The following is a 15,809-nucleotide window of genomic DNA, read 5'->3' as shown; positions in this document are numbered from 1 at the left end:
TAGATAAGTCCCAACTTTTAACCAAAAGTTATGTTTCACTGTTCATATACTTTATTCAGGTTGGACATCATATTAGCTAAAAGTTTCTATTCTTTAGTTTTATTAATAGCAGTAAGGCTTTTTCTTTTTTTTTTTTTCCTTATCTTAAATGATTGTTAGTGTCAGAATCCATTTATACCAGTAATACAAAATATTTGGTACAAATATCAGTCATTTATAATAAAAGCCTGTTAAAGGAGTATGGCAAGTCCTTTTTCTCTGGAGTATATTGGACTCTAATTTGACAATTTAAAGTCCCATACTTCAGGCTCTACAATTGTACTTACGATCATTGCTGTAGTCATCCACTAATATAATTTCCTTGATAAGGTGCGATGGACTTTTTTTAAGAACACTGCAATAAAAGGAAACCAATACTAATTAGTGTTCACTTTCCATGTCACAGTCATTTGCAATACATAGGGGTTTTCAGGGCAACAGGGTACATCTCTTTGGTATACCTGACAACTGTTCGAAGTAAAGCAGATCTTGCCTCATTATGAAAGGTGATCACTACACTAGTGGCTGGCAAGTCTATCCGCCACTGCTTCCGTTGACACCTAAAGACAAAAAACCCCTTTAAATTAAGAAGACAGTACTCCCACATAGTACTCATAGTAAGTGATCCTCATCACAAAGCTGTCACCCACAAGGTTATTATATCTTACTACAATTTTTCTGCTTCAGAAGCATGAAATAGTTAGCTCTGCGAGGGAATGCTAGAATAAAAGTTTCCTCTTTCTGCCAATTCTGGTTGATGCAGTGGTACATACCACCAGGCATTATAACTACGTGAGTGAGGTAGCAAATGGATACGTTCAGAAAAAAAAATCACGGTCTATCAATGGTGAAGTATACACTAGATACTGGCACACCAGACTGCATTATAGTTCACTAATATTAGAATGCTTAGCTGCTAGCCATATTCAAGCTCTCGCTAAACCTCTCCAAACTGTGACAACAGGGTTCCACTTTGCTGAGCTATCAGCTAATAGTAACACTTTGAAATTCAAAGTACTGTGCAAGTGTCTTAACAGACTAATTTATTGAGACAAGCAAGGTTCTTTGAGTAGATGTGATATCTGTTTGAAGATCTTGGTCTAATAAAAGATATCACATCTACTCAAAGAACTTTGCCTGCCTATGACTTTAGACCAACACTGCTGCAACCAAAAACCCAGCAATTTATTGAGAAACATTTGAAACAATAGGATTAATTGAGTCAGTCAAGCACTCGCCCTTCTTTTGATCTCTTGAATTTCTGGGGATGAACACGAAGTGTCTGATGCATTCAAACCTAGGGATGTGCATTATAGGTATATCTCCATTCTAGCATGTTTGTAATTATGGATCTTTTTAGTGTACTCTGCACACCAGCAACTAGCAAGGAGTTAACCAACTGTTCAGCAGCTAGCAAAACAAAAGTTAGATCTTTCTTTTTATTGGACAGGTTTCAGTTGTTGCTTGAATTTAGCCACGAAGTTAAATGTCAGAATGATTACTATTTTTATTGCCTCATCATTTTAGCATATCATAAAGGAAAGAGTTGGAAGTAAAGCTGCCATACTGCCAGCACGATTCTGTGGCAGAGGAGATGGCCACAGATGTTTTCCCAACCATCCCTCCTTTTCCCCACAAGTTGGCACCTGGGGCAGATGCCCTGGTTTCCCTGCCTAGTTATGCGACTGGTTCAATGGGTAAAATGGAAATACTGCCTGATCATGCAAGTGAATAGTTAAGAATTAATTCTGTAAAAAATTACTCGAGAAGCTGAAAATAACCTTTTCAGGTTATTGTTTGTAGCATCCACATGTTAAAATGTTATGCTTTAAACAAAAGAGCCCCACAGATATTAAGGCACTTTAAGTTAGAGAAAAATTAAAATGTTATTGTTGGGAGATGAATAAGAAAGAAGCCCTTGCCACAGAAATATTTTGAGGCCAGTAAATAATGGAAAAAGTAAAGCTTTATTTGGACTAAAATCCTCCTTTGTCCTTTAAAACGCTTGCTCCCTCAAATGGATACACATTTTACAATCCTGACTGTGGTACTTATATTGCAAACCCAGATTAATGAGAGCAACTAGCAATACATTAAAAAAGAAAAAAAAGAAGTACACTAGCTACTCTTAACAACTAAACAAAGAAAAGCTCCCACTAGTGACCTATGTGATATTAATACTTAAATTATAAGATATTAGAAATTAAAAAAAAATCTTTTTCTTTCGACTTCAATGGAATGGAAATTTAAAAAGCACTTCATAATGGTTACAGCTAATGAAGTATATTTTTACAAACTCAATTATAGGCAGATGAATAAATCTCTCTAAAAAGGTCAAACTGAATCAATCATTTTTTTGGTTTGGATCAGTGCCTGCTCAGTCTCCTACTCACAACATATATTTGTAGGTTAACACTGTGGCCTTGCTCTCAGGTACTAGCCTGCAAAGCCATACTTATAGATCTAAAATTCAGAATCTGAAAAGCAAAAGCAGCAGTGCCCTGATGTTCAGTTGATTAAAACGCTAGCTAATCCTTCCAAACAGTGATAGTGGTAGAATATTCTCTCTAAATCAACTCATTTTTCATCTACTCTAATGGTCCAAATTTAATCTAGGGGATTTAAATCTGAATAGAAAAAAATCCCACGATACTTAAATCCTGCAGGACTGCATGACATTAAGCTGCTTAAAAATCTCATTGACAGATTTGAAAAACACTATTAACAAGTGCATATTTATTCCCCTTCAAAATTAACAGAGATGGAGAAAGCCTTACATACCACCAGGCCTCTTATAATGCAATACACAGGACAAAGGCCTCTTATAAGGCAATACACCGGACAAAAGGTCTTAACAATATTTCTCATCAGTGTATAATAATGTATGGGGCCCCATCTAACTCTCACCATTGCGTTTGAAGATCTCTAGTTAAATATTAGAGGCATAATCTTCATAGTGGGTAGCCTGGACTAGCTGCATCATTACCCAACTAAAGCTCAACATCCCAGACCTAAATCATTGCTAAAAATACACAGTAAAATTCATTTTTGGTAAAAAAAAAAAATGTTGGATTCTTATTTAAAATTTTAAGTCAAGGTGTTGGCTTGGATTATTACCTTCTGTATCCAAGAACAGAGTTCACAGGATCATAGGAAAGTAGGGCTAGTAGAGACCTCCCAAGGTCATTTAGTTCAGCCCCCTGCTTCACACAGGATTGTCCCAGACTAGATTATCCCAGCCAAGTGTCCGTCCAACCTGCTGCTAAAAGTTCCCAGAAACGGGGATTCCACAACTTCTCTAGGTAGCCTGTTGCAATGCTTGACTGATCACCCTTATAGCCAGAAAACTTCTCATAAAGCAGCAACCTAAACTTCCTCTGCTGCACATTGAGACCGTTGCTCCTAATCCTGTCTCCTACAGCTACAAAAAAATCCCACCTTCCATTTTCTCTGTAATTTCTCTGCAGGTATTTGAAGACTCTTATCAAATTCCCCTGTCTTTTCTTCCCTGGACTAAGTAACCCTTAGCCCCCATCTGTATATGTTCGTACAGTTATTGCACTCTAAATGCAGGATTTTGCTCTTGTCCTTGTCACATCTCATCCTGCTGATTGCAGATCATTTATCTGGTCATTCAAGTCATTCTGGATTCTAGCCCTGTTCAGCAGAGTGTCTGCAACTCCATCCAACTTGGTGTAATTTCTAGATTTGCTAAGCATGCACTCAATCCCATCATCCAAATCATTCATGAAGACATTGAACAATATCAGACCCAGGGTGGACTCCCAAGGACCCCCACTTAATATTTCCTGCCACTAGACATTGAGCCATTGATGACTACTTACTGAGCACAATGACCCAACCAGTTATGTATCCACCTTGCAATACTTTAGTCTAGCCTATATTTCCTCATCATGTTAATGAGAATGTCAGGGAGAGTGTCAAAGTCTTGCTAAAGTCAAATACTGTATTTACGCAAGTACAAGGCGAGATTCTCCACCCCATCAGCGTGGGGCAGGGGAAGCCCCTCAGCTTAAGGTTTGTGTACAAAGTGGGGGAGGGGGAAGGCAAGGGGCTGCTCAGGATCTGACTCTGGCCCTCAGCCAGAGTCACACCCACAGCAGCTTCCTGCCCCTCCTGTGCTTACCCTTTGCAGCTTGTCCCCCTGCACCTGCACTTTTCCTCCAGCTTACAGTGAGCAGCAGCTCAGCTCTAGCTCGTGTTAGGCTCCCTCCTGGGCACGGAGCACGCGGAAATTCTGCCCCCTGCCCAGCCAATCATCAGCACAAACACTAGCCAGGCAGGGGCCATGCTGCATTCAGCAGTGCCAACACTGCTGCATAGCTGGCAGGGGCTGTGCTTCTGCTTGCTGTGCTCTATGTACCTGAGCAATGTCCGACAGTAAGGGCACGGTGGGAGGGGAAAACAGACAGAGGCTGTAGGGGAGCTGGGGTCGTGGGGTGGAAGGTGGGCAGAAAGGCAGCAAGGGGAAGAAGTGGTAGGGGAACAGAGGACAAGTGGGCCACCTAACCCCCCCTGCTCCAGCCACCGCTTCTCCTTCTGTAGTAGTGGGCAGGGGAGAAAATATAAAGACAACCCTCCAATAATTAGATTCTATACCTGGAAAATTATAACAAATTTATAAATTTTCCATGTACAGAATCTAATTATTGGGGGGTCATCTTAAACTCAGGGACAACTTAGATTCAAGTAAGTATAGCATATCACATCCACAGCTTTAACCTATCCACAGAGCCTGTCACCTTACCATAGAAGGAAATCAGGTTGGTAAGGCATAACTCGAACTCGATGGGCACATCCAGACAATCACACGTGTGCCACTTGCCCCATCTCAAACCCCTTTGAGGTGGGACAAGAGGCATGTGTGGGAACAAACTTGCAGCACGGGGAAAAAATTAGACCCCTGGACATGGGGGTAAAAAAAACTGCTCCACAGAGGAGTGGAGCAAGGCATGGTCTGGGACCGTGCCAGGGAATCAGTCCTCCAAAAGAGATGCTCTGGTTGACACCAGACTCTCTTTCATTCTCCTGCTGCCTTGGCCCCTGGCGGGGGGGGTGTTTGTGTGTGTGTGTGTGTCTGTCTGGTCTTTTGTTTAAACTGTGGAAAAACATGGATTTTGGGGTATTTTTAAAAATGAGTTTGGAATGCTGCTACAGCAGTCCAGCTTGCACAAGAGGTAGTGTCCCCAGGTACCAATTGGCCAGGCCCCAGAAGCTCCTGAGACCAAGTAACCTTGAGCTGCTTGCCAGGCCAGCTTTTTGTATGGATGGGACAGCTTTTTATACTGCTGGGGACAGCACAGGTGCTGGCCCTGGGCTCTAGCTCTCCCTGGCTGCAGATCCAGGAGGAGCCAGGCAGGGTTATTTTGCCTCAAGTGGCACAATTTGCTCCACAACAAAGTACATGCACCGAGGCAAAAAGCCCCGGCTCAAATGTGCACCACTTCTATTTGAGCTGCTGCAAGCGCATGTGCTTGCATGTGTGGACACACCCAATGAATCCATGTTGGTTGTTCCTGATCACCTTGCTCTCTCACTAGTTCCAAACCAAGGAATTCAATACAGGCCTTCTCTGCATCATCAGTAATAAGACTGCCTTCTGTATTCTGTAAGGGACCTATGGTTTTTCTATTCTTCTTACTTTTGAGATACCTGTAGAATCTATTTTATTGCCTTATGTCCCTTACCAGTTGAGTCTGAAATTATGCCCGAGTTAATGACACGCATCTAAATGCTACAAGAGAAATATTTATTACATAGGAAAACAAGTAGTAAGAGCAAGTGCTAATGCTATGAAAGCTTTTCACTCTCTTCTTCTGCCATAAAGGCCTCCCCTCTACTCTAGATAAGTGTAATTTCACTACCACAATAAATCACCAGCACACCTCTAACATGCCATGCAGCCATGTAAGCACAAGGGGTTGTAATGTTGCACAAACTCGCAGATCACAGCAGAGATTGCACATGGTGTGTGTACTAGGTCTACCTGTCAAGACATGAATTATCATATTTTACTTTTGTCACTCTGAAGTAAAGGGGTGTAATGCTTTATGATTCATAGTAAAAAGAACATTAATGGTTAGTACAAAAAGGGCAATACAGTGCCTCTCTGCCTGCTGCTGCAAAGCAGAGTTAAATTTGTTCTATGATGTACTTTGTCATGTCATTTAAACATCTACACAGGATTCAGCCACAACAGTAACCAAACCTTGCACCACAAAGTTGCATTGTTTTCTACCAGTGCATTTATTGACTTGATTGGGTAAGCCCAGAATGGGCATATGGTTGTCATCTGTAGCACCAACAAAATTCAAGTAGACACGTTGTTTAAATCCCTGCACAAGCCTGATCTTCACCGGCAGCTGCTGGACTACTTGAATGATGCTCAGTCTTTCTGATTACTCAACTATTTACTTAAGCACAGGGACCACTGGAATTTGCACGGGAAGTGTGGTGGCTCCTTTAATCTTGGAGTTTCCCCTGCATGCCCCCCCTGCTGCTGATAGACAGAGGGGTTTCGCTGGCTCTGGCACTTGCTCCCGATGGTTGAGAAGCAAAAGCTGCTGTTTCAAATGTGCCTTAGTTTTTGCCTCATTTACAGTCAGCAGAAAGTGGGGCTGCCAGGGCCCCTCCACCAATCAGAAACCACAGCATATTCAAAATTGTGATTTTCACCTCCCCGCTGATCAGCAGAATCCCTCCGCCAATCACTGGCTGGTGAAATCCAACATAATATTTAGCCCATAACTTGCAGAATCAACCTCAGACATTAAGAGTGCAGACAGAAGTGCAGCTCCCTGCTGTAGCAGAAAAGGCTTTGCCAGAAGTGTTTTGAGTTACAAGGATCCCTTGGAACAAACAGAATTTCACTGGTGGTTCCAGGGGGGAAAGGAATCTAGCTGCTAGCTGCAGCCAGTTTCCCTTAGCAATGGCTCCTCTCTCCCAGCCTGTCCCTGTTTCAGAATGGGAAAATAGAAAGGGAGGACAGGGAGCTTATTCTAGGGCAGTGGTCTCCAACATTTTTAAGTAGGAGATCACTTTTTGAATTAAAAAGCAACCCAAGGTCTACCATGCACCCCCCACCTCCACCCCCAGCAAATCAGTCTGTGGGGAGGGAAGGGGGGGCAGATCAAGGCAGAGGGAGAAAAGAATTATTTGGGGGCGCACCCACCCCAGCACGTAAGTCTGTGGGGAAAGGGAAGTGGGGAGGGGAAAGGGCCTTGGTGGGGGGTAGATTGAGGTCCCAGGGGTGAAGGAAGGAGTGGGCCACAGACAGGAGCAGAGGCTGGGGGAAGTGGGGCCCCAGCTGAGAATCTGCTTGTCCCACCACTCAGCCTGACTGGGGCCCCACTCCCTCCAGCCCCTGCTCTTGTCTGTGCACTGCTCCCACCCTCACCACTGGGGCCTTGACCTGCCCACCCCCGCCCACAGCGGTGAGGGAGGGAGTGGGGCTGGGGCAGGGTGCAGGACATAGCCACAAGCGGCTTGTCCAGGGGGAGCATGCCCCCGATCTGCATGCCAGCTGCTACTGCAGGCTTGGGCTGGGCGGCAGTGGTGTTGGGAGCAGGGCTACGGGGGGTGGGGGGTTGCAGCCACCCGAAAGTTTGCTGTAGCCTCCTAACCCACTACCACCTGCCCCAAGGGCAGCACAGCCCAGCCCAGCCCCTGCTGGGAAGACCCCGGCACAACCCCTCCCCCCACCCACCCCCAAGGCCACGGGGGCTGTGTGCCCAGGATCTGTGCATGGGGGACGGTGGGCCACTGCTGCAGGCAGTGCTGCGTGGCGCTCAGGGTGGGCGATGGCAGTGCTAGGAGGGGAGGCTGGCGGGCTACAGCAAATGTTCAGGTGACTGGACCCCTCCCCTGTAACCCTGCTCCCAGCGCAGCCACCTAGCCCATCACCCCCACCAGAAAGAGCCTGGTGCCACCCCAGCCCACAGCAGCAGCTGGCCCAGCTGGTATGCAGATCTGGGGCATACACCCTCCACGCCTCGCCTCTCCCCATTTCCCCCCCAGACAAGCTGCTCATGGCTCAGGCCTGCTCCCCACCCCAGCTGTACAGGGCCTGCTGCTGCCCCAGTCCCACTCCTCCCCTCACTGCTGTTGCAGCCACCCATGCTCCCCCATGTTTTGGCGGGGCACATGCCCCCCCCGATCTACGCGTGAGCCAGAGACGGCTGCCATTACGTGGGCTGGGCTTTGCGCCCCAAGCCCTGATGCAGCTGGCCTGGGAGCAGCCCAATGCCATGTGCACCCGCTGCTGGGCTAAGCTTTGTTCCCTGCCAACCCAATGGCTCCTGGGCCAGCTGTAGCAAGGCTCGGGGTACAAAGCCTAGCTTGCAACGGCAGCCACCTCCATCATGAGCAGATGGGGTGGGGGGCATGTGCTCCCCGGGCCCTACACTAAGGTGTGCACAGCAGCAGGAGCTCCTTGCGCCCCAGCTCAATTCTGCCACCACCTACCCGGCCAGGGCCCCACTCACCTTACCCCTGCTACTGCCTCTGCTGTACTCTGTCCCTCACTATGGGGACCTTGACCTGGCCTCTGCCCCTTCCCTATCTGACAAACCGACTGGCTGGGCTGGAAGGAGGGGGCACATGCTTAGCCCCCCCAGCCTCATACCAAATGCAAGAGGCTCCGTGATCACCCAGTTGATTGCGATAGATGAGTTGGTGACTACTGCTCTAGGGGTTCCCCAGCCAGTGCTGGAGGGTGGGGTGGGTGCATTGGAGCCCCCTTCCCCTCCCTGAGGTAGCGGGGCTCCAGTATACCTATACCACCCTCCAGCAGGGGCTGAAACAACTCCAGACCAAACTCCCTCCATTCCCTTTCCCCCCTCCTATTCTGAAAACAGTAAGAGCCTGGCAAGAAGCACAGACAAATTACAGAAAATGCTCTGTTTTGAAATGTCTTCATCTGACCCCTCATGCAATGAGGATTCAGATTTTCACCTGATTGGCCATTTCTGAAGCTGTCTGCAGCCATGCACTTATGCAGCTATAAACTGCTTTCTGTGGCCAGTTTGGGAAAAAATTGTCGTTTCTGTCTGCGCCCTAAAACTTAATGCAACTATAAGGGAATGATGAAGCTTCACTGATTTTTTTTTTTTTTTTAAATAAACACACCTGATAACATGGTAATGTTAAAAAAAAATTCAGGTCTTGTCATATAGCGTCATTCACCATTTGTCCTAGGCCATTCCTAGCAATCTAGGCACCTGTCCTATTTAATTTTCATTGTTATGACACAAGAAATAATGCAACATAGACTTACTCAATCCTTCTACACATCCTGAATAACTTAAAAGAACAAAGTAAAATAGTTGTGTTGGTTCTTTACCAATATAGAATTTACCATATAGTCAAATATCCTTTTAGTGTAATTAAATAGAAGAAATTCATTTTCTGGAAGTAAAAAGAAAAAGAAAAATCAGATAAAGGGAAAATGATTCAGAAGAAGAGTTCATTGTTCAGGATCCCTGCCCCCCCCAAATATTACCAAACTTAAAAGGAAACACTTCACCCCCACCCACTGCATTCACTTCAAACTTAGCTGGAAACAAGATACTAAGTGAAATGGATTCACATCTTGGAGAAGAGTCCTCCTTATATCTGGTCACCTTCACCAAGTATACTCTTGCCAATTATTTCTGGCCTCTTTTGTCTCTGGTTGGTGAATTTACTACCCTTGCCCAAGATAAAAGCAGTCAACCAATTTTTGACATGATCTAGAAACTGAACAGAACGGTCAGGGGAGGTAATTTTGAGATGTTTGAGATGTTGTCAGATGTGCTCTAAGGCAAGGACCAGGTGGATAAATGAAACAAAACAGCCTCCCCACCCAGAAACATCATTATCCTTGCATTCCTGGCTCCTTTTAACATTCCTTGGGGCAGGGCTGTCCTCTTACAGTACAGTGAAAAGGTGATGAAGCATGTATTCAGTGAGATACTACTGCATGCAGTCAGTGTGTAGAGTTCAATTGCAAAGGGCGAAGTTACGGCAAATTTTGAGTATTTTTTCCAATTTCTCTCAACAAAGCATAACAAGTATGCTAGCCAAATCCATAGAACATCCCAATTCAGAAATACCCAAGACAAACTTGATGGTTTTAACACTGCTCTTTTAAAAAATAATTATAAATGGTCTAAACAGAAACAGGAGTAGATTTTTCACACCAAGGCTATGGACAGGTGTTCATTGCTACTGCTGAAAACTTCTGGGAAATTCTTCCCAAAAGAGGGATGGTAAAGGTATTCCAGCCTGCAGAAACCTCCCTCTCCCCCCTGACCCTCATACCTTCCCCAGCCCGAGGTGATCATGAGAGGATTTGAACTGTTGGGAAATGCCTCTGTACCTTCTCCAGATGCAGGTCCCTCTGGGGAAGGTGCAAGGAAAGCTGCAGCTGTACTCCTTCCATGACATGAGGTGTTGAGTTGCTGCTGCTCTCCCAGCCTTCCTTAGACCAGTCTCCCCCAGAGGAGTCAACAGTACATGTAATCATTCTAGCAAGAGAAACTCACACAAGGGGGATCTTTCAGGTATCAAAGTGGAAGAACTTCCTTAGGAATGGGACATGTTTTCTTCACAGGAAACTGAATGCTGGTACGCTGGCAATATCAACTGGGAGAGTGATGATTCTTCCAGTAGAAACGCAATATCTGCATGTGGCCAAAGGATACTTCACAAGTGAAATAAAAAGACCACCGCCAAAAGCTGTTCAATATTTAGAGGGCAAGTTAATCTCTTCAGCATTCCAAGCTTTCCTGGCAGCAAGTAAACTAAATAATGAACTTTTCCAGTCTCCAGGCTGCTTAGTATTATATTATGCAAGATTTCCTACTATTCAGTCTAGACTACCACATATACAACATTAAGCCTCTTGGCAATACTATAATACAAAGGCTTAAAATTATGATGATAATAATAATAGGCTTTTAATGCCTATTCAATTTTATACAGTGCCATTCATGAGGAAGTCCAGTTTTCTGTACAGCTGCTAATTACATGCAACTAAAGAGAACAAAGTGACATCAGCATCTTCCGTCTTCCCCCTGCTGCCTCTCCCCCAGATGCTCTATCTATAAAACACTGCCATGTATACCTATCCTGACACCTCATTTAATTATTTACCTAATTCTTTATGGATGGTTAGATTTATGTTAACATTTTGACATTAATTATGCTTTTTCTTCCACAGGTATAGATAAGCCAGGCATTTTCTCCTGTCATTTCCATTAAGTAAACTACAGAAGAATGTGAAGTCCTTGTGAATGACTGATGCTTTGTTTAGTAATTTCTACAATTCTTGCTTAAACTTTTTAAAAATAAAAGCTTTTGGTAGTCATTGTCTGCAAATCTTATACCAAAATGAGATTATTTCCTCTTCACAATGTGTTACACATGCCTGTGACTTCTATGAAGCTCTAAAAAGGGCCTTTTTGGTTTAAATATAGGGACCTACACAGTGGTAAGAACAGCTATATTAGTCCATGTTGATAATACCAAAGAAGAAATCCATTGAGCCCATAATCCTGAATATGCTTCCTTCCCTTAAAAAGGCAGTCAGTTATAAAAATGATTTTTAACACTTTCATTTTGATGCACAGAAAGTATATCATAGAAATTTCATCATGCAAACTTCCTCCAATTTCCCTCTTTTGACTTTCTAAAAAGGAGGTTTTAATGTATTATTGATTAGATGTTCTTTGCACTGGCAAGAAAGTAATTTGTCCCTTTTCAAGATCTTTGACACCCAAATGGAAACAGAGACGGACTTTCAACTTCATCCAAGAATTAAGAGCAAGCAGTGCCTTGGGAATCTACCAATAAAATACTGGCTTTAAAAATTTATCTATCTTGCTTCTATTACATTCAGATGCAGATGCAGTTAAGTAGTCATGTGGCACTTGGGAAGAGTATAGTGTAAGATGGGTGCTCCTACTTAGAGCTTGGAGAACTGTGAGCAGCTTGGCAAACTTCTTCCAACACAAACTGTATTCATTAGTAAAGCTCATCTATAAACAATATAGTATAGCTCACTGCCCTGCTAGACTGTTTTTCCACTGAACTTATAACTGTGGCCATGTACAGGCATTCAATTGCTCTTGGAAGGAGTCATTGCTTTCCCAGATGAAACCATAATTGTACAAATAGTTAGGATTTCCAGCCCCCCCCAGGAAAAAAGTCCGTTCCAGGAGAAAAATAACCCAACAACGATCAGAGTTACATTTCTCCCAGTAAAGTTTCTCCTAAGACAGTGAATGTCTGCACATGTTCCCTTCTGAGAGAAGTCACAGAACAGTCCTCCAAAAATCTCAGGATGCTTGGCTCCTTCTCATCCCCCTACCAAAAACAGTGTGTGTTGCTTGCTGGACTCTACTGCTGCAGCCAAGCAGGAACCAGAAGATACCCCCTTCATAATCTTCCAGAACGCTGTAGAAACACATGGGCTGACCCCAAGCAGTCTGGGTCAGTCAATCAAGCCTACCCTGTGCACTGCTGCCAACTGTCTCCAGACAGACTGAGCCTACAGAGTATGCCAAGATGTATGCATGCAGGCCCCTGATTCTGCACAGCATTAGCACTGCAAGTTCAGCATTCAAATGCCTGTTCCAGGATCTCCAAGTAAGTTTTTCTACCAGGAAATGAAGGCTGGGAGAATTCTCCCAGATCATATGAATGTGTGTACATGGCCTAAGTCAGATGACCTCTACACTATGTTTATTGCCTCTCTAAAAACAGACATTTAAGTTCTGATTTCTCCCCGCACAACAAACTTGGATGTCCAAAAAATGGATTTACTCAAAGGGTGGAAAGACTATTTTAATCTGGTAGGATCAACAGGGGAAAAATATCTAAAACATAAAAAATTTAAATCAAATCTTTGGTGAAGAAATAGAAATATGATGACAAACTGGGGGATACGACAACAAATATCAAGCCCACCCTCTCTCAGAAGTAGACTCTTTGATCACACTGCTAAAAAGTACAGGAACAACATCTCAAGTTAAACCTTCTCCCTTTTAGTAAATCTTCAAAATAAATGTAAAAGCTAACATTTCTGATGTGCCTCAAATCTTTCAAGATGAAATTTGAAAAAGATTCTGCAACATTAACAGTCCCCAAACAGAGAAATAAAGGACTAAAGGAATTTGGTATCAGCCTACCAAAATTCCCAGCTGTATATCACTAGCATGAGAGATACAATGATGAAACTTATTTGCCAAAGTGAAAGTCTACAGTTAGCAGAGAAGACAGAATCTGGGCAACAAATATGGTTGCAGAAATAAACAAATCCAGACAGTAGCGAGATGTCAGAAGTCACTGGCTCCATGAGACTTTGTTAGCTACCCAAAAAGATCTTGGAAGTAATAATGAAGCCCTGAAGAACAGACCGAGTCAGAAAATTACCAAACTGTTCATTGGCTGGACCACTCATGATATAAACCAACATCCAAATCCAATATTAGATGTTCTTACAAGTCCGTCGAAATCCTGAGGCTTCTTCATGACCAGATGACTGCGACCATTGTTTGTAGTGGATCAGAGACGGCTCCATCTGTCATCCAAATTGGGATCAAGCAAGGATGCATCATCACCCTAATTCTGTTCTCCATTTTTGACAGGCATTCTTGGTTCTCGTGAAGGACCTCCTCCTTTCTGGAATTGACGCTAAACACCAAATGGATGGAGGACTCAGTTTCATAGTTGGTAGGGTCGGAAGGGACCCAAGCAGATCATTTACTCCGACCCCCTGCCATGGGCTGGAAAGGATGTTGGGGTCAAATGACTCCAGATAGGTGGCCATTTAGCCTCCTTTTGAAGACCCCCATGGTAGGGGCAAGCACCACTTCCCTTGGAAGTTGGTTCCAGCTCCTAGCCACCCTGACAGTAAAGTAGCGCCTCCTGATATCTAGCCTGAATCTACTCACAGTCAGCTTATGGCTGTTGTTCCTTCTTACCCCTGGTAGTACTCAGGGAAACAGAGACTCTCCCATTGCCTGCTGGTCCCCCTTGGCAAGTTTATAGGCGGCCACCAGATCCCCTGTCAGCCTTCTTTTGTGGAGGTTCAGGTCCCGTAGCCTCTCCTCGTAGGGCATGCACTGCTGTCCCCTAATCGTGACAGTGGCCCTCCTCTGGACCCTCTCGATGCTGTCCACATCCCTCCTAAAGCGTGGCAACCAGAACTGGATGCAGTACTCCGACTGTGGCCTGACCAATGTCACATAGAAGGGGAGGATTACCTCCTTGGACCTGCTCGTGATGCATCTATGGATGCATGACAAGATGCTGTTAGCCTTCCTGATCACATCCCCACATTGGCGGCCCATGTTCATCTAGGAATCAATAGCGATTCCAAAATCCTTCTCTACCTCTGTGCTGACGAGAAGGGAGTTCCTCAGCCTGTAGGCATGCTGCTGGTTCTTCCTCCCCAGGTGCAGCACCTTGCACTGGTCAGTACTGAATCCCATCCTGTTCTCCTCCATCCACCCCTGTAACCTGTCTAGATCTAGTTGTAGCCTGTCCCTCTCTTTTAGCGTGCTTACTTCTCCCCACATCTTAGTGCCATCTGCAAACTTGAACAAGGTGCTTTTCACCCCTTTGTCCAAATCGCCAATGAAGATATTGAACAGTGTGGGCCCAAGGACCGAGCCCTGGGGAACCCCACTGCCCACATCTCTCCAGGTTGAAAATGACTCATCCACCACCACTCTCTGGGTGCGGCCCTCCAGCCATTTTGCAACCCATCTAACAGTGTAGGTGTCAACACCACAGACGCCAAGTTTTTTTTTTAATGAGGATGGGGTGAGAGACAGTGTTGAAGGCCTTCCTAAAGTCCAGGAAGACTACATCCACTGTGACACCTGCATACCAAGGCTTTTGTGACTTGGTCATAGAAGGCCACCAGGCTGGTCTGACAGGATGCACCTCTAATGAACCTGTGTTGATTGTCCCTAAGCAAAAACTCCCCTGCTGGCCCCTCACAGATGTGCTCCTGGATAATTTTCTCAAACAGCTTCCTCAGGACCACGGTAAAACTAACGGGCCTATAGTTTCCTCCCTTTTTTGAACATGGGGACCACATTGGCCCTTTTCCAGTCATCAGGTACCTCATCAGAGCACCATGAGTGCTTGTAAAGCTGTGTCATTTTCAGTCTGGCTCATTTTCATTTGAAGACCAAAGCATTCAAAACAACCATACTTCACCTTCAATATGCTGATGACTGTGCCATCCTTGCATGCACTCAGGCAAATCTCCAGATAAACACCGGATCTCTTTGCAGAAACTTTTCAAACTTTAGTTTTCACAAGGTGAGAGAGGCCCAAGTACTCTCTAGCCTGCCCCAGGCCACAAATGTGCGTGCTCCCCAAAATATGATGGAGGGAAAGACCTTGGAAGTAGTCAAGCACTTCACCTACCTCAGTAGCCACCTCTCTACTGAGTTAGCACTGATGAGGAGATCCAGTACAGAATCTGGTGTGCAAGTGCCTCCTGTGGGAAATTGCTTTGGCATCTCTTTACTCATTGTAATCTCCACAAAGACACCAAGATCTAGGTCTACAATTCAATCGTCATCCCCACTTTCCTATATGGATGTGACTTGGGTGACTTACTGTCATCATCTCAAGAGCATGGAGAAGTATCACCAACTATGCCTCCAGAAAATCCTCTGCATCAAATGGGAAGATTACCTCACAAAGGCCAGCTTCCTTGTTGAAGCCATGGTTACCAGCACCTAGTTGGT

General features: G+C 44.7%; 1 protein-coding gene across 1 annotated transcript in view; it reads right to left on the bottom strand.

Annotated features, from left to right (window-relative positions):
• The window catches only part of GALNT2 (polypeptide N-acetylgalactosaminyltransferase 2), a 204,983-nt gene that overhangs the window by 51,953 nt on the left and 137,221 nt on the right, over positions 1–15,809 (bottom strand). Inside the window, exons 4-5 of the mRNA XM_019527116.1 lie at positions 501–599; positions 327–394 (exon numbers count right to left, since the gene is read on the bottom strand). Coding sequence (XP_019382661.1) covers positions 327–394; positions 501–599 — 167 coding nt within the window. The remainder of the gene's footprint in view (positions 1–326; positions 395–500; positions 600–15,809) is intronic.

This window comes from Gavialis gangeticus, unplaced genomic scaffold, assembly GCF_001723915.1.
Source record: "Gavialis gangeticus isolate Ggan-Ray unplaced genomic scaffold, GavGan_comp1, whole genome shotgun sequence".
Taxonomy (NCBI): domain Eukaryota; kingdom Metazoa; phylum Chordata; order Crocodylia; family Gavialidae; genus Gavialis; species Gavialis gangeticus.
Note: the sequence above shows the minus strand (reverse complement) of the source record. Positions and strands in the feature narration are given on the sequence as shown.